Here is a 23,042-nt window from a genome sequence, read left to right on the forward strand (position 1 = left end):
CACCACAGGTAGCAGCTATGACCACAGTTTTGTGAAAGGTGAAAGCCAAAAGAATGACGGAAGAGAGGAATTGATGGCAAATACCAGGAACCAAGCCAAGTAAAGAAAAGCTTGTTTAAAGATAGAACTGTGCAGGAAACAATTTTCTACCCTCAGGCTGAGCAGGGTAATAGTGTGTAGCATAGGGTATAATTTCCTGTCCATTACAGGAAAAAAAAAGAAACTATAGTCATGTCTGTGTAACATCTGAGGCTGCCATAAGAACATAACATTTCCAAGTGTCTGCTGATTTATCAAAGTAGATAGCACATACTTTTGTAATTATGTTATTTGTGTTGCTAGTGTTTGTATTTGTCTTTTATTGTATATATTCTGGTAGTTGTATTGGCTAACAATGACATCACCCCGCTGGAAAAAAACATGGTGGAGAGGAAGAAACTGTCCAAAGCGTGGTTTCAGTTTACACAGACAGATGACAACAGTGCTAGTTATAATGTCTGTAAAATGAAAAAGATTTCGAGTAAGGATGTGGATAGGGCAGTGCTCAAGGTGTGTGGGAAGATAAATATTCTGCGCTGTCATCCATTTTAGATGATGATAGACACTGTTTTCAAACTCAGAGATAATTAAACAATTGCCTTGATGCTAAAAACCTGTGTAGGCTATAAACTACATAGATCTAAGTGTGTGGGAACCTTTTTTATAAGCTTGCACCAATTTAATGTACAATAATGCAAAAAACGTTTGCAGCATTTTTTTTTGTTGCAATGCTTTTTATGACTTATTCCAAGCATTCAGCTGATTAGAAGGCTTTCTGACATGTTTCTTCATGACAGGTTTAGCCCTACCTATGTTTTTAAATGCTGGAAGCCTGGGTCCAGAGTCCTTCGAAAGAAAAACGTACAGTACAGGATGTTTCCCTGATGTGGTGAGCCACCCTGATAGACACAGGACAGACAAGAGAGAGGAGTAATTGTCTAGGACAGCTCCAAAGATCTCCTGCCTGTGACGAGAAGAGGTGGAGGAAAAAAAAACATAGAAGGGAAAAAAAAATTCTGTTTATCCATCTCAACCGGTGGAAGTCTCTCTTCCTTTCTCTCTTGCTGCCCTCCCCTCTCTCTCTCTCTCTCTCTGCCCCCTCCCCCCTCTCTCTCTTGCTCTCGTCAGGCTCCTGAGGCATCTGGAGTAAGACAGGCGAACTCCAGGGGAGACAGGAGATGAGGCCGGGGCCATTAAAGGAAGTGCCTCATCGTAGAGAAACGTCAACCAGTCAGCTTTAGTTTAGTGGTGGGTGGCTTTGAGTGTGCTTGTGTGTTTCTGTAAGTATGTGTATGCATGCTGTTGGGAGGGTGGGACCGTGTGCAGAGGTGCAGTGGGCACCTTGAAACCTGACGTCAGTTTACCACACAGTGTGGGTGGCAATGCTGCAGTGCAAGTCTTTTAAAATATTAGTGGCTAGACCATCTCACTTGATCATAACAACAGCTCACCTTTATTCTCCCATAATACAACCTCCAAACTATATAAACTATATAAAAAGTGTCCCGTGCTACCTTCTGAAGTCAGCATTGTCATAAATTTCACATTTAATTATCACCTCTCATTCAGAAGGGAATGAAATGTGTTATTAATGAAACTACTGCGACAGAGCTAATGTCTGGTTGCATAAGACATTTTTTTTAAAGACGTGTTTTCTGAAGGGACTTTATCTTGCAGTGTGTGGGGAAAAATAGGATGTACACGAGAGCCAAAATTTCTAAACTTCTTTGATACATTCTTTAAAATAGCTTAAGTGGCATAGATCCTGTCAGACAATTCAACTAGCCAGCATAATTTCATGTCCTGTACCTAATTAAAGATGACATTGAAGTGAACGCCTGCTGGGGGGTTCTTTGACAGCTTATTGGGGACCAGCAAACCCAAGATCAGCAATGAAGTTGGAGTCATATGTAGTCGTTCTCTCTCTTTCTCAACTGCAAAATAAGTTTTAGATTCACCATTTAAACAGCCTGCATGATAACTGAGAACGCTTTTCTTCCCTTGTGTCAATACTGTATACCTTATCATCATTCTTCAGCAATGCCAATTATGTGATGAACAGAATTAAAGAAAGACTGAAGTCCAAATAGATTTTTTTCCTATATGTGAGACTTATAGGACCATCTTAGGACATGTGGAGCAAAGGTGTCTCTAAGCTTGCCAAGCCACTTTGGGCCAAAGCAACCGATTGAGAGGGTTGAGCTATGCCATTTCTACCAAAGCAACTAATCTAACCCAAATAAATACGAAAACCTCAATGACAGACAGTAAATGCAAAAAGATTAAGGAAGGAGAGAGAGGCATATGGGTGGGGCTGGAGTGTGAGGGGTGTCTTAACTTAGTGCAATTAAGCCAATAATGACAGTTTTTGAGGCACCATTGGGGAGCAGAACAACAATTGAGAGTTTGTGGTGGCTGGAAATTAGCAGGGGGCCAAAAAGATGGCAAGACCAAGATGCTGTGGGTAGAATGCTGATAAGGTAAGTAACAAACAGGACTGTTTGGAAGAAAAGTGGACAACAAAAAAAAAACCTCCAGCTGCAATTTCACAACCATTTCCTGCTATAAAGCAACGTTTGACAGAGAAATTGGTGAGTGGTCAAACTTTCTCCCCCGTCAGTAAAAGGAACCTGCAAAAATGAAAATACACATACAGTACGCGGTGTACCAAATGAAAAAAAAAAACTATTTCCCCTCCAGCTGTAAAAACCCAATGATACTACCATTCACACAGAGATGTGAGGCGTAAAGCTGGAGTCTGGCACTTTTACATATAAATGAATGTCCATTACATTCAAGCATTCACCAAACGAGTTCACACAATGCTGATTAAGCCTTACCACTTCCAGGTAAATATCTGTGTTTTGCAGAGATTTTAAATCTGGCTTTTGTGCCTACATTCCTGTGCTAGTGCATCGGCAGAGATGCATTAAACATCAACCAGCAATAGTTAGTTTGCGTGAGCTGAGGGGAAGAGAAGCCGCTGTGACAGAGCAGGCTACAGCAATCAGGAATATGATGGAATAAAGTAAGAAACGTTTGATGCTCCAAGTAAGAAAAAGAAAAACTCATAACAAACAAACTAATACACAAACAAATAAATGAATTTGGCATATGTTATATATACTTGTGGACAGGATTTGTGTAATCATTCCTTCACTGCCAGAGGGGGGAGACAAAAGTTCCGCACTGTAGGTTTAACCTGAACTCCATGCTTTTCAATGGGAGCACATGACAGAAAATGTGGGTGTATGGGTTTGTGGGCAGAGGGGAAAGAGCAACACATGTTGGATTTGGCATTGCCCTTTAAGGGCCAAGGAGCACAATGTTCTTCAAATGTGAACAGCTGCTGTTAAACCCAGTAGGATCTGGGCTGCACTCCAGAATACAAGTTTTGTAATCATGAAGAAGTCCTGGATAGTATCATCCAATTGGCCTCCCTCTGCCTGATATTTCCTTTACTCTTTTGTTCTCCATTTGCCCCTCTGAAGTACACCTTATTCACATGTCCTAGATTTTAGAAGATTTCTATAATTTTCTTAATTGTGCAACTTGCTGTATGCCATGTTTGAGATGTATTGCACATTTATGGACATAAGTCCTCTATTTCCTCTAATCAATCTTAGCTCAGTTGTATCCTCCCATCTTAGAATTAGAGAAACAGAGTGTCTAACTTTTAATAAAGTGTACACATGGCACTTGTGAAGCATGCAGGACTTCAACTCTGCCAATCCTGCAGGCCCACACCACGACCTCTGTGTTGTACGCCTTCAGTCACCTGGGCTGGTGGCTCATGTATATGCATGAATCTGGTGGACCAGGCCATATCCCTTTGCTCTTCTTTATGCATGAGTCGGCCTCCAAAGGTCGTCACTCACACCGTTTCCACAGGAACCACTTCTTTCTTCGAACTCTCATTAGATGTCTTAGGTGTGGTGCAAAAAGAACTATCCTGGTGTAAGATATGCATTCCTGATTTGATTTCTGCGCATAATTACTGCATTGATATTAGTTTTCATCTTACACTGTAAAATATGTACTGTTGCAATATGTAATGCAATTATTATTAGTATTATTGTCGTTTTATTATTCTCATTCATTTGTCTAGCCAGATTGATTCAAAACCCTTGTGGGCAAATAAATCCTCTGTCCAGCTGCATTGATTATCCAATTGTGCAATAATATTAATATGTGCATGTAAACATATTTTGAACAGCACTACTTACATTTCTCATTTATCCAACAAAATCATATGGGACCAAAATACTGGCACAAATTTAATGAAAGGAATGCAGGAAGCAGATGCAGGAAATCTATCTACTAATTTCAAGTTTAAATACATGTAGAATTTGACATATTTTTGGACATAACACTACACCAGATAGTGTATAAGTGACATTTGTCATATTTGGGATTATAGAGATGGAAGATGACTATGGCTGTTTTATAGTTTCTCATTAAGAAACAGATTATGAAAACTACCTTATATGTGAGGAAACATAAGGGTTTGTAAAGCCACAGGTTAAATCGCCAGGACAATTCAACCAGTGATTGCTTATTGATGGAAAAGCATCTTGGAAACACTAATCTTTCAATTTAGTCTCCTGGCAAGCACCTTTCTATGACAAAAGAGGCATTTATCTAAACGTTTTAGCTAGTAATAAACCAATCAGACAGAGACTAACCCCTCTTCTGCTTGCCCCCTGATGTTCATCTTATGTCTTCATTTCTTCCTCTTCTTCCTCATTTTTACTCTGCCTTAGTGTCTAACTGTATATTGGCTGTGGTCAGATGTCTGGGGTGGCCAGGGTTGCTCTACTTGAACAGGAATTATATGAAATTGATGGTGAAAGTTCAGGAGCCAGGCACCCCTGGCTAGAGGCAAGCTCCTTCCACTTATCCTGCTCCATCAGCACCACGTCTTCTCTCTCTGCCTCTTTCTCCTTTATCTTTCCTGCTACCACTCAGCTTGTGTCCCCTTTCTTCATCCTCCAATCACACATGATTACTGCATTACAGGTTCTGAGGATCAAAGGATTGAGAGGCCATAAACTCTCATCTGAGTGAATTTCCTCTAGAGGGAACTTTTTCTACACAAGAGAAAGACGGGGTGAGAAAGAGAAATAGAAGGCTGGCAGCAGTCTGGCAGCCATACAAATGCCACTATAGAGCTATGAAGTGGGGACGGGCAAGGAAAAAGTGAAAGGTGGGTCGAGAGATAGCTTTCAAGAATGGAAAGGAAGCCCCAGAGTCATTGAAAGCAAAGTATTTATGAGGAAAAAATTACAACATTTCTTAATCCACCAATGAGAGATCATGGGCATGAGGGTTAGGGTCCATCCACATGGTTGACATTCACCTATTGATTTGTTGTTCGTGCCAAGTCTGCCCTTTAATACACACCAATGACACCAATAACAGCTTACGAATCCCAACATAGCAAGAAGTAGCACCTCATAAGCACCATCACAGAAAAAAAAGACATTCTCTGCACAAACAATCCTCTTCAAATGGAAGAGCCAAGTGACAACCACAAAAACAAACCAGGATTACTACCTCATGATTGTACACCTCCACCAACTAGTCAAGTTGCAATTTACACCGACGTCTGTCCAGATTCACATGACAGATTGACAGATTCACATTGTGGTGAAGACTTTGAAGGACATAAAAAGGTATGATTCCAGTCAATAAGTCCCACTGACCTTTGACTACAAATTCTAATCAGTTCATTCTTGAGTCCAAGTGGACATTTGTGCCAAATTTGAAGAAATTCCTTCAAGACGTTCTTTGGATATTGACTATAACAGGAATGGCACATATGCATGTAGAGATGGATGGACAACCTGAAAACATAATATAGCGAGGAGGAATACTACTTCTTACTAAAATATAAGTTACTGGAATCGTGCACACAAAGGGAGACCAAACGTTTTACCATTTGCAAGGACAAAACTTGCTTGCACTAACTAGCTGATAACAGGTGCCTCATGCAAAAATGGGTTCACTGTGAGCAGGTAACCTCAGCCGCTGGGTGCAGATCTTAACAGCACCAAACAAATGTATTATTTACTGGTGGAGGCAGTGAGTGCTGCTAGGGAATGAGAATTGACTTGTTTGTCAGGGACAAGCTAGAGATAAGCACTTGGCAAAAAAATAAACAAGGTACATAGCATTATCTCAGTGTGGATTTGAACACATGAGGTATGTCGGGGTCTCAGGCTCATTTTAGAGAGTTGTGCCTTCTTTTTTTAATGTTTTTTTCAGGCATTTAACGTGTGAAATTGTGTGGACACTTTAAACAAATTGGCATCCAAGTATAAACATGTTCATGACTGTCCATGCTAACAGAGACTTTGAAATATATACGTCTCCTAACACTTTAAATGGTTTTTGCATGGAGGCTGCAAATGTGCAGTGGGGCTTCATTGTCTAGTAACTCTGGGCTCAACAAAAGTCCAAAAAGACATACAAGTTTTGCATTCTCCTTCTACCCCTTTGCTTTTCTTCTCACCTTCCTGCCACTCTTTTCTCCTATCTTTCTTGCTCTCTCTATAGGTGTATGAGACTAGTGGGAGAGGGCAAAGGTCTCCTCAGAGGCAGGCGGACAGGAAGTGGAGGAACAGCCAGATCTGTTGCTGATACTGCCAAGCTTATTCTTCACTGTCTCATTACAGGGCGGCCAGTGCCTGCCTGCTGGCTCTCTTACTTTGTCTCGCTCTTGCAACCCCCCCCCCCCAACACACACACACACACACACACACACACACACACACACACACACACACACACACACACACACACACACACACACACACACACACACACACACACACACACACACACACACACACTTAACCCCTTGTTGCCTGTTGTTGCGAATTCGCCTCAAACCTCTTCCGGTCTTGATGCAGCTGAGGTGGCCTCTGTATCCCACTAATGCTGGTTGATGCATATTCTATGTATACATTATATATACATAGATGCATGGATACATAAATAAATATATATATATTCTATGCGTATGTACATGGATATTTTATTATACTATTATTATATTGTACTATTCTATGCTATGCTATATTCAAATTAACAATCTCCACTTAATTTAGCATCTGCTTGAATGCAAAAACACAAATCATTTATTTTTCTATATAATTATAAATAAATTCAGGCAGTAAGGGGTTAAGACTTAAACACACAACAAACATATTGTCTCGCACTGGTTGTCAAACATGCATGCCTGCACACATATCAGGAAACTACCTGTCTGTCTGTCTGTCTCTTCATGTTTCACTATGTGTCTTATTAATTTTTCATACAGCTTTTCCGATGCCCTCGACTCACCTCTTCCTCTAAGATAAACACAATAAAATAAGAATTCAACCCTTCAACACCAAAAAAAACATTGACATTAGCATTACAAAGAGAAAAGACAAGGGAAAAACTGACCACAAATAATCCAATGCAAGAAGAAAAAAAAACATCTGCAAAAAGGAGGTTTTAGGAGAGAGTTTTCGTGGTTTTATTTCTTTTTAATAACCACATATTTGTGAGAAAATGTAAAATGTAGTTTTAAGAGGTTACAAAAACCCAAGGGGTCATGAGTGAACTCAAGGGGAATATTCCACAAACCTAAATGTGTATTTGTGCTGATGCTTGTTAGATACGTAAAGGGAATACTGATGAAATGAATAGCAATGAGGAGAAATGTCCTCTATTTTTCTCTTTTGTTACCATCTCTCTTTTCTCAAACTGTCTCTTCTCCTCTCTTAGCCTGGGCTCAGACTTTTAAAATCCTGACCAACTTTCAAACCAGATTGCATCACATACAAGGAAAACTCTCACATTTTCTTAACACTGATTGCAAATATTCACGCTAAAAGCTGTGAAGATCAGAACAATTCATAACATAACATAATGTGACATATTCAGTCTTTGTCTCCCTGTCTTCTGTCTCTGTCCTCATTATAGATGAGGTTGCACTTAAGTATTTTAAAATCAAAATTAAAAAATTTGTCAGTACAATAAAAGCATTTCAAGGCTTAGGTAAAATCCAAAATAGAGAGGACTTAATAAAAGATTTTATTCTTCTGCAATTTGCTGAAATCCTGTTTGATACATGGCTGTATCACACACGCATCACTCTCCACTGGCTGCTGTCCACTGCAACAGGATGCATTTTCAATCTCTCACACAAAACCCACTTAAAGACAAACAAGACTGGTAGAGACAGAAAGAGAGAGCAATTGTACAAGAGAGAAATAGAGCGGAGGCAGTTTAGAACATAATGGTAGAGATATTGTGGGAGAGAGGAAAAATGGATGGAGGTCAAAATGTAAACGTGAAGGTAGGAAATAGAATGTCTCAGAGCTTGGACTGTAGCCATCATTGGTAGAAAGGTTGGCTGGTCTCTGTCCCTTTAACTTCCACTCCAGTTCTCCTTCCATCTCGCTGCCACTCACTTCTTTTACCCATCTCATCAAAGCACCTCTGTCTGCCTCCCACCCCTATTTCACAGCAGTTAAGCAAGCAGTTAGTGGCGACCAGAGGGATGAACAACTAAGCAAACTCAGCAAGGTACTGAGGTTTACAGAGCCTAAAGGGGGGTCTTCAGGGTCACAAAGGTGGCTTTCTTTTAACCTGGCTAGATCACAATGGTAACCATTGTAACCATGGTAACCACTTTTAACCTGGTCCAGAGCTGGTAAAAACATGATTTCCCTGATGATATCTTCTGTCATAATGCAAACTTGTAGAGCCATACACTAGTAATGCCAAAAAATGAAGGTGTGCAGTCACAGTAGCGCAAACCGTCTGCATCTCATTGTGACGAGATCCTACAGCTTTCATTTGAGAAAATCTGTAATATTAACACACATACTAACAAATGGTACACAGCAGATCATCCATACACTAAAACACTGATGAAGACTCAGCAACTACAGACCATGCCAAGTTCATTTTACACTCCTCGTATTGGAGCTAATAGAACAGCTTAACAAATTGATTTAGCCTATTGGTATTTAGCACAGATAATATTCAATCGATAAAATTCATTTCACTTTGATTTGGGCGAAACCTAAAGCAATTTCCATGTATCCTTCATTATGGGCCTGTGTCAGATTAAATGCACTTCAGAGTGCACTCAGTGGTAAAATAATTGTATGAATTTATTCAATCAGCATTCCTCTTTTGCCTTATTTGCGACAAATGTTGCAATCAGTAGTACACCAAACTGAATCCACATACAGCATGAAAACAAAACGCCACATAATAAACAATGAAAAAAACATAGTTTAGTTAGTTAGAAATTAGTTTTACATGGATATGTTGCGTACCCAATATTCTACTATACCTTAAAACAAATTATGAAACTCTGACCAGACAAAGAAGAGGTAGAGGACAGGGTAGGATCGTGGGGTGAGTTTAGGAGAGGTGAAAAAAAAAGGTAAAATATATGGATGGATGACATGGATGAAAACCAGACTTACAACTTGGCATTCATAGAGGGAAAGCGAGATGATTGGAAAGGTTTGGGAGAGAATTAAGTGAGTGATGAGAGACAGAAAAGGGTAAGTTTGATTGGTTCCACCTGGTTGGGAGTGGCAAAAGAAAATAAGCAGGGTGTGACACGGGTGCTTGGCTGCAAATGAAAGTGGCTAGGCCTGGTATGTTGCAGCAAGCACTCATAAAAGGCCAGGCCTGAGAACTGAACTGTGAGTAAGTGTGTGTGTATATCAGAGGTGAGTCTCTGGTGCCTGCTGTTTCAAACAGCCCAGGGCATACTTGAAATTTTCTTCAAGGGAAAAAGTGCAGCCCCATGCCTTTAACACTGAGATTTAACTCAACCAACATGATTATTTCTGCCTTGAGAGCAGCTCTGCTTAACTGTGATCTGGGTTTTCCAAACACACAGATAGACACATCATATTTACAACATCTTCAACATTAAAAAAAAAACAAAACTCAATATCAGACCAAATCTCATCAATCACAGTTTTTGCTCCTTGGGATGCCTCAGGGGAGAATCTATTTGCAACAGTAATCACAAGGCTAAAGACTGCAGCAGTGTAAAATACAAGCACACAAAGCAGGATAACTCCCCATGATCTCCTCACAACAGCATGAGCTGACAATATCCCAGTGGCAACTTTGCCTTCCTTTTGACACTCTAAAACACTTGCCTGAAAAAAACAGGCAAATCCTAAAAACAGGGGGAAAAAAACCCCAGAGCAAGCTGCAAGCTGTGTAAGATCTCAAGAGTGTGCTTCATATGCTTGTCGGTCCCTTTCCAAGGACTCCCAGAGGACTCTATGCAAGTCTTAGTGGAGCCAGATGGCCCCCCATCTTAGGTATTCAGCTGAGGCAGTGGAGCAACAGCCAAGGAGGTGTCACAGTCAATGCTAAACGCACCCTGCCATTGCCACCAACACATGCACACATGCGCGTATACACAACCGCGGAGACAGCAGAAGAAAAGGTGGGGTTGTGTCATTGTCACAGTACAGTATAAAAATAATATGGAGACGGGGTTTAAGTATAGTCTGTCTGTCATGTCTTTTGTATGAATAAATGTGCATTCCTACTACACGTACTTGCATGTGTCAGAATGTCTATATCCTGCTGTGTGTACATGTTTCCGTCAGTATAATCGTATGTACAGTGTGTGCTGGGAGTGGTTATGCGCATACACATTGCTGGTATGTGTGTGTGTATCTTTGCTGTCTGTGTGTATATCTTTGCCAGGCATTGCAATATGTGCGTGGTTAAGCCTGTACTGTTGTTCATTTCTTTTCAAACTCCAAACAGAGTCCGCATGCATGTCATGGTAGATGAGTTCACGCTAGGACAGAAAAGGCTGCTGTATTTGAGACTTCTGTGTGTCTACATGCAATATGTGCTAAACAATGACTATGCATGCATTTATATGGCCACGCATGTGCCCATCTACGTGGACTGCTCCTACTTTGAATGAATGTTCCTGGTTCTTACTCAGACTGTAAGTAAGTGAGTTTCAAGACCTATTTTTTTTAGGAAGTGTGTGTCCGTGCAAGCATTACACTGAGACATAATCTATGTATGTTTGTTTAAATGTATGTTGTTCTGGTTGTTTGTGGGAGCGTGTGTGCATGCAGCTGTATTTTCTTACAAACGTGAGCCATGGCTTTCTGGCCAAGTCACCCATCGTGGTGACCCATTTTCTGCCTCTCCAGATCCCAAACCACATTCCCCCTGTTTACTGTGGATCGCTCCCTGGTGCCTTGTCCCATATCCCATAATCCTTTGCACCTGTTCCAAGATCCCTTGTTCGCCTATTGTCCTTCTCACCTGTTCTACATTGCCAATCGTCCACAACACCCCCTATTGTGTCCCTTTATCTTTGGCCATATTTTCTCAATTTTTTCCCCTGGTTTGCTCCACTTCCACCTATAATTGCATTCCATCCCTAAATTCACCCTTACTCTTTTTCTCACTTTCTACCCATTTTCACTTCACCCTGAACATCTTTCTCCATTCGCTGATTTTCTGTAAATCAAATTATATCTCTCATATTCTACATTTTTCTCCCTACACGTTTTCCCCTCTCCTTCTTTACACTGACAGGTTAATGCAAGGGGGGCCCGACCTCATTAAAGATGGAAAACAGAGAGAACATACTGCTTTCCTCTTCTGCCACCCATCTTGCACCTTCAACCTCCATCATCACACTTTTATCCCAGCCTTGTATGGGCAGCAGAGCTTCCTCTGGGCTCTGGAGGAAACCTTGTTGAGTTGAATTCCGATATCTTTTCATTTTCCTTCTGCTCTTGTGGACTGCTCTGGGCTTGCCCTGTGCTCTTTCACACAACGGCACATGCCTAGGCTTGATGTTTAAAATCTGGTGTGTTTGTTGCTTGTTGTAAATTGGCTTCTGACTATGAATGAATGAACATATGTGGTCTTTTGCAAAAGAAAAACAATCACATGACATAATGTAATTGTTCAGAGCATGAAGCTAATGATACAGGCAGGGAGTTTGATTCCTGTATGGTCCTGCAATGATATATTAATGCAACACACAAGGTCCTACAAGGTTTTGGATTCAAGTGCCCTGGAATTGTCAGGTACTATCCTGTAAATGGAGTGTCTCGGCTGAGCAGCCATTGTGTCCACCAGTAGAAAAGTCCTTAAGTAGAGCACCACAGTGCTACAGCCTTGCTCTATGGACATCACTCCAGGCAACAGTGTGCACGAAATTGTCAGAAATCTGATCATACTTGGAATTTCAAAGCACAAGTACCACTTTTCAACATGTATATTGAGTTTTCAAGGGCACCTGAGGCACTCGCAACCCCCTAGCACCCAACAACAATCTTCCAGGGTGGAGGTTTTTGTTGCTAACAATAACTAACCCAGGATGCTGGACCAGGCTTCCAATCCCTGGTCCAACTTCCCCCTCCCCCCACCTCCCTGCACACACACACACACACACACATTCACGTACACAAACACACACTCCCCACCCCATCTCACTGCCTGTGGATCTGACAGCCAGGAAGGCCTAGCTTGCGTGCTGCCAGGCAGCCAGCAATAGCTCAGCTTCATCCAGCCCTGGAAACATGGCAGATGGCGGCAGGAGAGAACAGAAGAGAAGACACTGAGTGTGTGTGTCTATGTGTGTGTGGGGCAGACAGAAACAGGTAGAATGAGCGAAGAAAGCGGGGGTTTGTGACCACATGCTTGCATGCCTATGAAACCGTCCTCCATGACCTCTAAGCTAGTGCTAAACAAAGTATACATATATCTTTGCCGAAACTAATCTGGCACCTATAGGAGCCAATCAATAAATGGCCACAAAGTTCAGATATTGCTGATTTCATCTACATATCTGGTACTATTTTCTTGTTTTACACCATTACATGTGAGAGTGAGTCTTTGTGCGACACATCTGCCGGCTGCTGCGCCCTTGAGGGTCACCAATCAATTATTTTCTTTCAGGGATCATATGGTTTTTCATCACAGGCAAATAGAGGTTCAGCTATTACGTGAATGGACGGTTGATTAGTTCCATCAAATTGATGAAACCTTGATAAACAGCATTCACGCCGTCCATCTGTTGTAAGGGAACATAAGTCTGTTTTAGGCTACGATAGACAAGAGCACAAAAGCTTTAAGCAATGATCCACTACATTTTCACATATATCAATTCTGCTTCTACAGTGATGATTCATATAACACTATTGAGTTAGCTTACATAGTACTTATCAAATGAAAGCCCTAAGGAGGATATTCTTTGTATTTTCCAATATGAAAACATCTAATCCTGTATATTGTAAAGTAACATCTTGGATGGATAAATGGGACTATAATCATGTATGATAGATGCACAATGAATGTAAGGTCATATATTAAATAAAAATGAGGGATTTTCCAAAAACTATGATTTTAAACCAGGTAGCCTCTGCCATCAGTGTATGAATGTGTGTGTGAATGCGTGAATGTTGACATGTGTAAAGCACTTGGAGTGGTTGGAAGACTAGAAAGGCACAATATAAACGAAGCCCATTGAGTTTTTACCGAGAGATTGTTTCAGAAATCCAAAGCAATGCAGCTGAACAGCGTTTACAGCTAAAGCCAAAATAGCTTACCACACAAATAATCGCTACCTACAGAAATTCCAAGCAAAAGTGCATCCTTCACTCCCTGTCAAGTGGAGCACAAAAACTCCAAGGCAAGGTGTCATCATAAAAAAGCCAAGGAGCTCACGGATGTCCACTTTAATGATCTTTTTGTAGTTATCCGTCTGCACACTGTTTCACAGTTCAGGACTCACCTCGGATGATGGACAGCTTGGCATTGACAGTGATCTCGCCTTCAGTGTTCTCAGCAACACATTCATAGATGTTCTCATCACGTGGTGCTCGAAGAGGCTGGATTCTGAGTACAGCGCCGGCGCCCTCGTCAAACTCAATAGTCTGTATGGTACAGAGGAAATAAAAAAAGTTACGGTTAGGGAGATGTGGGATTCCAACAGCAATACTGGTTTTGAAGTGACGTGATGTAGGTGAAGCACCAGAGCAAACAGTGTCTTGTGTTCTCCTGTTTCAGATTTAACTAATCAGTCAGTTTCCCTAAACTGATCCTAAACTTGACCGCAAACATGGTGAGTTCCAACAAGATGACCTTGGTTGGAAAGGTGTGTTTCTATTCTTGTAAAACATTTGGTCCTAAATAAATAAAGCATTATAGGGAAACACACACACACACACACACGCACATATCTTTGTGTGTGATCTGCTTGCTTTTTTTTTTTCGTGTTTTCATCTTTTGGTTTTATCTATAATTATGCCCTTTGTTCTCTGTAAAGCCCTTTGTTTTGAACCTTGTTGAAAGCGATTGTTAAAAGCAAAATCAGGCTACACTCAGAATGCAACATGTGCTGAGAATACTGGGTTGAAGATAGCTGCAGTTAGGATGAAAAAAAGACTCATTACATTTAAGAAGGATTATATAAACATTAACACCATTTATGTTTTAATTATCAAGATATTCTTTATGTGCCGGTATCAGAAATGTTGACGGCTACGCACAATAACTACAAAATGTACTTTCTATTAAGTATAAAACATCACAATGGGCAGTATTGTTATTGTCCAACTTCTAATTTCCCAATTCAGACCAAACTGGACATCAACATACTAATGTATCAAATGTTAAGAACCATACTGTACATCTGAAATAGCCTGGAATTGCAATTAGCTTTACCTTTAAGTTAATTACTAAATTTATATTCCTATTAATAGGGTCCTCTTAACAACAATAGATCGACTTTAATAGCGGCCTTTTAAATACATCTTTACTTTAAAATGTGATGCTTGGGGCATACCGACATCTGACAGCAGAGCAGTTTTGACTTAGTAGTTACAGAAACTGGCCACTGGCCAAAATCTGAACAGTCACAGCTTTGATCTCACTGAAAACCACCCAACAGGCATGTATCCTGCAGCAAGAAGCAGACCCTCAAGAATTCCACATTTCCACTGCATGGTGCGGCTCAGCTTGACTCTACTCGCTTTAAGTACAAATGGATTTTCTTTGTTTTTTCTTTTCCACTAGCGATAACGCCCCTTCATGGACGTGGTACTCTTGGCTGATCGTCATTGTCAACGTGACACAAATGTTGATGCTCCGTCCAGTTCTCGCTGAATCCTTTCAAACAAAGGAACATCTGCACCTCATCAGTTGACCACAGTGTGGTTTTGTGGGATGGCCTCTTTCAAAAATCTGTGTCGAGTAAATGCAAACATTGCTGCCGCATTTAGTTTACGCACTGCTCACTTGGATCCTCGATTGAGGTGATACCAAAAAAAAACAAAATGTACCAAGTGCTATCACCAAATGGACCAATGGAGAGAGTCGAGTCGAGCCCAGCCACACCATGCAGTCAAATGTTCCAAGAGTCCAAGAAGCATTAGCTAAATGATTATTTGACATTACTAAGCCAATCACCCCTTCCTTTTAATACAGTTATTTCCGGAGCTAATCTGAATGCATGAAGTGTTAGAGAAGCCGATCAGCCTGCCTGTCAGTCTCACGTACAACTTACTCTTCCAATATCTAACACTTGGAGCTTACAGCACCTCAACAATGGGTTCACTACAGAGATCTCTGAGCAAAGCATGACTTTGAGATATAAGTTAAAGTCTTCCGCAGCCCTGCTGCTCCACTGCTGCTCCACTGCTGCACATCTCAGGGCTGAGCCACTAATTAGGCTAAAAACACTGCAGAGCACGGTATCATGATCGATATCAAAGCAGCTGTCTAGAGGGTAGAACAGAAGAAAAAATATCATAACTACTTCAAAACCCCTTACAAATTTTTTATTTCATGCTAAACGGAGGAAGGGAAGCGTCCGTTCTGGCGGGCTCCTTCACGCCCTTGGCTTTGTTTCCTACTTAGAATGCAGAAGAAGAGAAAGTACAAACACAACTTCTCTTTTTATTTTGTCCTCCGTTGAGATGCTGCTTCTCTCCCTGTTGATGCTGTTGTCATTTTTTCTTTTTTTTTTTTTACTTTTAGCCCCCTCCCCTGTGGTTGTCTTCATGCTGCAGCATGTGCATGTCTATCTCTGTGCTCTGCCGTCGTTGTTAACGAAAGCAACTTTTAATTAAGAGACACTGAGCATCAATCAAGACTTTTAGAGATGCCATCTGGGACGCCTGCCGAGAACTGAACAACAAACATCATGAATAACGCACAGGCACATTCACACAGACAGGGCTGTATGTAGAAAAAAAAAAAGCACTGAAATCAAGAATGTGACAACAGCAGAGTCAGTCAAGTGCAAAGAAGACAGAGCGGGAGGAAAGGGAGGGCTCTGCATTGCATTACAGGGCGACTGTAGCTAATGGTGGACCTGCACGTCGCTCTGAGAAGCTTTAGAGAAGCCATTCCATGAAAAGATTGGTGGCTGTTGTTTAGACGTATTTGTGCAAGCTGTGGGTGAAGAAAGCAAATAAAAACACCCTTTTAAAAAAGACTGTGCGGGAACCCAAAATTCAATAGAAGACTGTGCTTTTAATATGAATGCAGGATGGTGTTGCAAAAAAGCAAGCTCAGGATCACAGAATTATTACTATGGCTGCATTTACATTATGTTTGGCATTATGGCATTTCAGGCACCATTTTCAGACTTTATACCATTTCATAAAATAAAAGTTGAATTAACTGAACACATATTTTAGACAACTAACGACCTGTCTAAGAACATTTACTGTGAGATATCAGTTTTTAATCTAATCCTTTAGTGCAGTGTTGCATGGTAATGACCTGGTACAGTACCGTAAGTGTAGAGTGAACAGCAGGGCTCATTGACTCACCTCTATACGCTGGGAGTTGACCTTCTTGCCTTTCTTGTTCCAGCTAACTCTTGGCTTGGGGTCGCCCGTCGCCTGGCACACAAAGGAGACCACGCCCCCCGAGACGCCAATCTGGTCGACCGGAACTTTAGTGAACCGTGGTGGTGCTAGGAAATGAAGAAGAAAGGGAAGGGCAGCCACAGAAAAAAAAAAAAGAGAGAGAGAGAGAGATTCATAAACACGTCATAAGACGAATGTTTTAACACTGGAGCTTAATTCAGTTCTTTTCTAAGCAGCATTAAATAAGTGTGATTACATTCCTGAAAGAACAGACTACCAAATACCTATTTGAGAGCACACATCCACACACAGACACACACATTCGACTCTGTAATGTCACAAAAACCCACACTAGCCTCTTCTTGCAATCCCTTCTGTATCTTATTCTCATTCGGTACTGCACACCCACACACTCTGTTCTACAGCAAAGAGAAGACTTGGATAAGTAAGGGAGGTGGTCACTTTGAGTTTTGGAAATGAAATAAAAAGCTAGACATACAGTGCCGTGTATAAGAATTTGCCCCCTTACAGATTTCTTCTGTTTTTGCTTTTTTGCCACACTTACATGTTTCAGATCATCAAACCAATTTTAATATCAGACAAAGATGACCTGAGTAAACACAAAAAGCAGTTTTTAAATGATGATTTCATTTATTAAGGGAAAAAAGCTATCCAAACCAACCTGGCCCTATGTGAAAAAGTAATTGCCCCCTAAACCTAATAACAGGTTGTGCCACCCTTGGCGGCAACAACTGCAATCAAGCGTTTGCAATAACTGGCGATGAGTCTTTCACATTGCTGTGGGGGAATTTCAGCCCACTCTTCTTTACAGAATTGTCTTAATTCAGCCACATTGGAGGGTTTTCGAGCATGAACGGCCTGTTTAAGGTCATGCCACAGCATCTCAATTGGATTTAAGTCCAGACTTGGACTAGGTCACTCCAAAACCTTCATTTTGTTTTTTTGGAGCTATTCAGAGGTGGACTTGCTGGTGTGCTTTGGATCATTGTCCTGCTGCATAACCCAAGTGCGCTTGAGCTTAAGGTCATGAACTGATGGCCGGACATTCTCCTTCAGGATTTTCTGGTAGAGAGCAGAATTCATGGTTCTATAAATTACGGCAAGTTGTCCAGGTCCTGAAGCAGCAAAGCAGCCCCAGACCATCACACTACCACCACCATGTTTGACTGTCGGTATGATGTTCTTTTTCCCAAATGCTGTGTTAGTTTTACGCCAGATATAACGGGACGCACACCTTCCAAAAAGTTCCACTTTTGTCTCGTCAGTCCACAGAATATTTTCCCAACAGTGTGGGGGATCATCAAGATGTTTTTTAGCAAGTGTGAGATGTGCCTTTGTGTTCTTTTTGGTCAGCAGTGGTTTTCACCTTGGAACTCTCCCATGGAGGCCATTTTTGCCCAGTGTCTTTCTTATTGTTGAATCATGGACACTGACCTTAACTGAGGCAGGTGAGGCCTGCAGTGCTTTAGATGTTGTTTGGGGTTCTTTTGTGACCTCCTGTGAGACGTTGATGCACTCTTGGAGTCATTTTGGTAGGCCGGTAGTCCTGGAAAGGTTCACCACTGCTTCATTGTTCGCTGGAGTCCCAAAGCCTTAGAAATGGCTTTGTAACTCTTTCCAGACTGATGGATGTCAATAACTTTGTTTCTTGTCTGTTCTTGAATTGCTTTAGATTGGGGCTTGATGTGTTGCATTTTGAGATCTTTCAGCCTACTTCATGTTGTCTATTTAAGTGATTTCTTGATTCTACAGCTCTGGCAGTAATCAGGCCTGGGTGTGGCAAGTGAAATTGAACTCAGCTTTCAAAAATGTGGTTAATCACAGTTAATTCATGATTTAACAAGGAGGGGGCAATTACTTTTTCACATAGGGCCAGGTTGGTTTGGATAGCTTTTTTCCCTTAATAATTGAAATCATCATTTAAAAACTGCTTTTTGTGTTTACTCAGGTCATCTATGTCTGATATTAAAATTGGTTTGGTGATCTGAAACATGTAAGTGTGACAATAAAGCAAAAACAGAAGAAATCTGTAAGGGGGCAAATACTTTTTCACACCACTGTACATACGGACAGACAGACAGACAGCTCACCATCCATCCATAATGACCTATCTCCATCAGGTTCAATGGCCAAATCCCAAATGTCCCACAGTTAGGACACTTGGGATTTGACCATTGAACCCGTTGCTTTTTTGTGACAGGGCAGCCTCTTTAACCACTGGGCCATGTCATCATTCTGAACCACCTCCTGCAGTACACACTTGGGCTGAATCAAAGTAGTGTGCCTTTTCTCAACTGGTACCCCGATTTCAGTGGTGTGTATTCCTGTGTGTAGACCATGGCACTGTGAATTTATATGTTTTTGCCGGTGCTGATTATTAGTAGCAGCTCAAAAATAGAACTCCATGGGGAAATGGAGTCTGGATATTACCAGTGCAGTAGCAAAACCTCAGAAAAGGACATCAAGAAGATGCGGCAGTAAGTTTTTGTTTAAATTTGACATTGAATAAAAGTGTTAAAAAGCCACAATTAGCGGTTCAATTCTCACTTGGACCTCACACACTAATTATTTTTAAGTGGTCGTAGAACTAAACTAAACTGTCCCTCAAAAGTTGGTAATTTTGGTGCTTTTGGTGATGAGATTTTTCACTCATGCCTGAGTTGCGGAAGGTTCAAGACAACAAGCCTGATAGAAAGAGAGTGAGAGAGAGAAAAAAAAACAAGAGTCCTGGGGAACTCGTTAAATCGGAATCATACAGATATGTGAGGATGATCAAACGGCCAGCGCATAACGTCAAATTAATAATTAAGGGACTATGGGCCGACACCAGTCTCCAGGCACTGCTAAACACATATGAAGGAGAGTTCCTGCATTCATTATCGGGTAAAGAGAGGGTATTTTAGAGAGAACGAGGCAAAGAGAAATAGTATATGATGAGGGAAGGAAAAGACGAAGAATGAGTGTACAGCTTCGGGAGAGTGGAGGCATTGCATGTGAAGTTCATCTCACCGTCCCCAACTAACAACACAAATATAAACAATTCTGATGCAAATATTACACTAAGCTACACAAACTGGCTATACTAGTTAATCTCAAAGGCAGTTTTCACAAATTCACCAAGCCAGCTCCATTTGTCAAAGAAGAGGCTCTCTAAAGGAGAGGGGTTACACATATCTTAGACCTAAATATGTTCCTGTCATGTTCGATTTTATAAGCTTAGATGTCTGAGAATGGTCCAAAGAAATGTAAAATATGCTTTCAATTAAAACTGCTGCTGTTATATCATGTATTTTTCTTTTCAGACTACAGTCTGAGGCTACAGTTGTTCAGCTAAACCGAGCTACTCTTACCTTGATATTGTCTAAATGTTTGGCCTTTTGTCTCGAGTACTTTTGTAAATGTGTAGCTAAAAAAGTGCAGCATGAAAATAACTAAACTGCCAAGATTAAAGATGTAAGACTTCTGAATTAGTGCTATCATCATGGTATATGTAAATAATCTGTCATACGTGATAAAACATCATTCTGGTAGGTGTTGTCTGACAGTGTTGGACACTGACAGACAACATGCTGAGCTTAATAAATCAGCCAAAGGGCAGGGATGAAACACTTTTATAAGAAGTGTTAAAGGGCTGTGTGGCTGACAATCATTTTAATGTTGGAAATATTGATTTCAACCTTCTGATGGTCAAATGAAAGTGTATTGATTGTTGCATCCTTCAAAAAAAAAAAAAAAAAGGTCTGCCCTCTTTAAATCTCACTCTACATTTGCTAAAATAACCCCAGGTGAAGTCATATTCCTCATGAAAGGTTTCATAACAGAAAGTATAAGGTTTTAGGAAGATCTCTGCATCTCTCTTCCTATTAATTATTATTACTATAATGAGTCGTATGACCATTGCTGCTTTTCTCTACCTCCAAGAAGCAGGCCTACTTCATTTGTTTGGCTCATACAATGATCCCTTTTGGCATTTTACACTCTCAATTTCCATTCTGAAACTACACATAACAGAGCTTTACACAACACAGCTCTTCTGCATTTGACCTCCCTTTACAATGTGCCCTCTGTCCAGACAGAGGAGGGATTTACACAGAGCAGGCCTGTGGCTGTGGTTCTGCTGAAGGCCAGAGCTCTTTGATTAGTTTTCCACTGCACCATTCAACATTTCCTCCCAGTCGCCTTCTCCCTCTCCCTCTCTCTTGCTTCATAGGATGAGAGAGATGTACAACAAATGCACCTGCCAGAATGTCAGTCTGAATACAACTCCTGACAGATTCAAGATTTTTCTAATAATGTTCTCTATATCGTTTTCAACATCACCTCAGGAAGGTTTAAAAGAAAGCTAGGGAGCGAACTTGAAAATGAAATAGAAAATTGAAATGAAAAAGAATGGCGCAGCAGGGGGTGACGGGAAGGTGAGAGCAGGAGTAGGCGGCAAGGTCAGCAGTGAGGAGAAAGTTGGAAGAGAAGAGGAGGTGACAGGTGGCCCGGGGACTAGAAGAAATTATGTGAAGAGGGAGGGCAGGACAGAAAATGCTGAATATTTTACTAAAAACAAAACTTTTATAACTCTTGCTCTTCTTATCATTGGAAGTTTTACTTAAAAAATCATTTGCAATACATTTTTATGGCACATTAAGCATCAGTCAACATCTCCCAATAGTGGAGGATTCTCGCCAATATCTGCCAATCTACTTTGTTCGCTCTGCCAGAATGCATCTCAAAGCAATTATGGTTGTAACTGATACCCTGCACTGTTTGTTGTGTGGCTGGCACAGACCCTTTGAACTATATATGGCGTCCCGTTATCTCTGCACCATATGTCCAGCAGATACTTATGACATTATGCACTGATGATGTGCAGCGTGAGCAACACAAGTCTGATTTTCGGAGACCCAAATCTACGCGGACACTCTTGTCTTGAGCGGCATTCAATTCAAACATTGATAGGAAGAAATGTCAGAGTGACATTCTTGATTCTTCTTAAAATGGAGAAAAGCTCCATGTTTGCTGTAACCATGTTGTGTGTAAGAGATGATATCCCTTTCATTTAGACCACACGCGTCATGATGATGGCTTACAAAAAGTGTATTCAGCCCACATCTGACACACTGATATGCTATCACAGGTCACTCTGGCTGTCACTTTTCACATGGACATGTTATAGAATTACACATAACTCTCACACTCTTTCTATTTTTGCTTTTTTTTTTGTTCACTATTCATGTAGAGGTTTTAATATTGTTCGAATGTCATTGGCATTACTTAACTTTCAATCAGCCCAGGTTGGGGAAGTGGTAGACTGTGGCCGTGGACCCATGAATGTCTTCTATGGAGTAATTACTACAGGTATGCAGTGGGTGATTGTGTGAACTCTGATGGGTACAATTAACCTTTTTTTTTTTTTTTTCAATTTTCCTCTTCTGTGTGCCTCTGGGCTTCTGCTGCCAGTTACCATTGACTTTGAGCCTTTCCTTTCTCTGAATTTGAACCTTGCCACGTAGCCAGTAATTGCAGGGTAGAGAGGGTTGAGCCGTGTTGTGGTTAAACTGTTTTTAAAAAAAAAAAAAAATCCCAATAATGACATGGTATAGTCTACACCATATCATCAAAAGATAGGCTTATTCACAATGTTTCCTGCATTGACTGGGTTCAATTACTACATCATAGACACAGGAGGTAAATGCACACTGGCTGCTATGGGGAATCAAATGTGTGGCTTTCGATATATCATATGTCAGCCCCTGGTAAAATCATCTAAAACTAACTTCACCATGGAAAATATGAATATATGCCTTTTATTTTACTCTAATAGTGCTAGTATTCTAAAAATTTTAACTTTATTTCCCATGAAACCTGTCGCTTTCTATTTGACAGATTTATCTCAGAACAGCTCCCTCTACGCATTTGGTATGTATCAAATTACCTCAAATGTTTTGTAAGAACGCTTTCTTGGCATTAAATTAAATGCTACATTTAGCAGCTTACTATCAGTATGTTGACTGGTTAAAGATGGAATTTATACAATAAGGATGCTTTTCATAGTAGAGGAAGTCAAAGACGTAGAATTTAACTACATAT

At 40.8% G+C, this 23,042-nt stretch overlaps 1 protein-coding gene across 1 annotated transcript in view; it reads right to left on the reverse strand.

Annotated features, from left to right (window-relative positions):
• Positions 1-23,042, reverse strand: part of ptprsa (protein tyrosine phosphatase receptor type Sa) — a 128,669-nt gene that overhangs the window by 96,203 nt on the left and 9,424 nt on the right. The window contains exons 2-3 of the mRNA XM_070832221.1: positions 16,902-17,047; positions 13,856-13,997 (exon numbers count right to left, since the gene is read on the reverse strand). Coding sequence (XP_070688322.1) covers positions 13,856-13,997; positions 16,902-17,047 — 288 coding nt within the window. The remainder of the gene's footprint in view (positions 1-13,855; positions 13,998-16,901; positions 17,048-23,042) is intronic.

Source organism: Pempheris klunzingeri, chromosome 6 (genome assembly GCF_042242105.1).
Source record: "Pempheris klunzingeri isolate RE-2024b chromosome 6, fPemKlu1.hap1, whole genome shotgun sequence".
In the NCBI taxonomy this organism is placed as follows: domain Eukaryota; kingdom Metazoa; phylum Chordata; class Actinopteri; order Acropomatiformes; family Pempheridae; genus Pempheris; species Pempheris klunzingeri.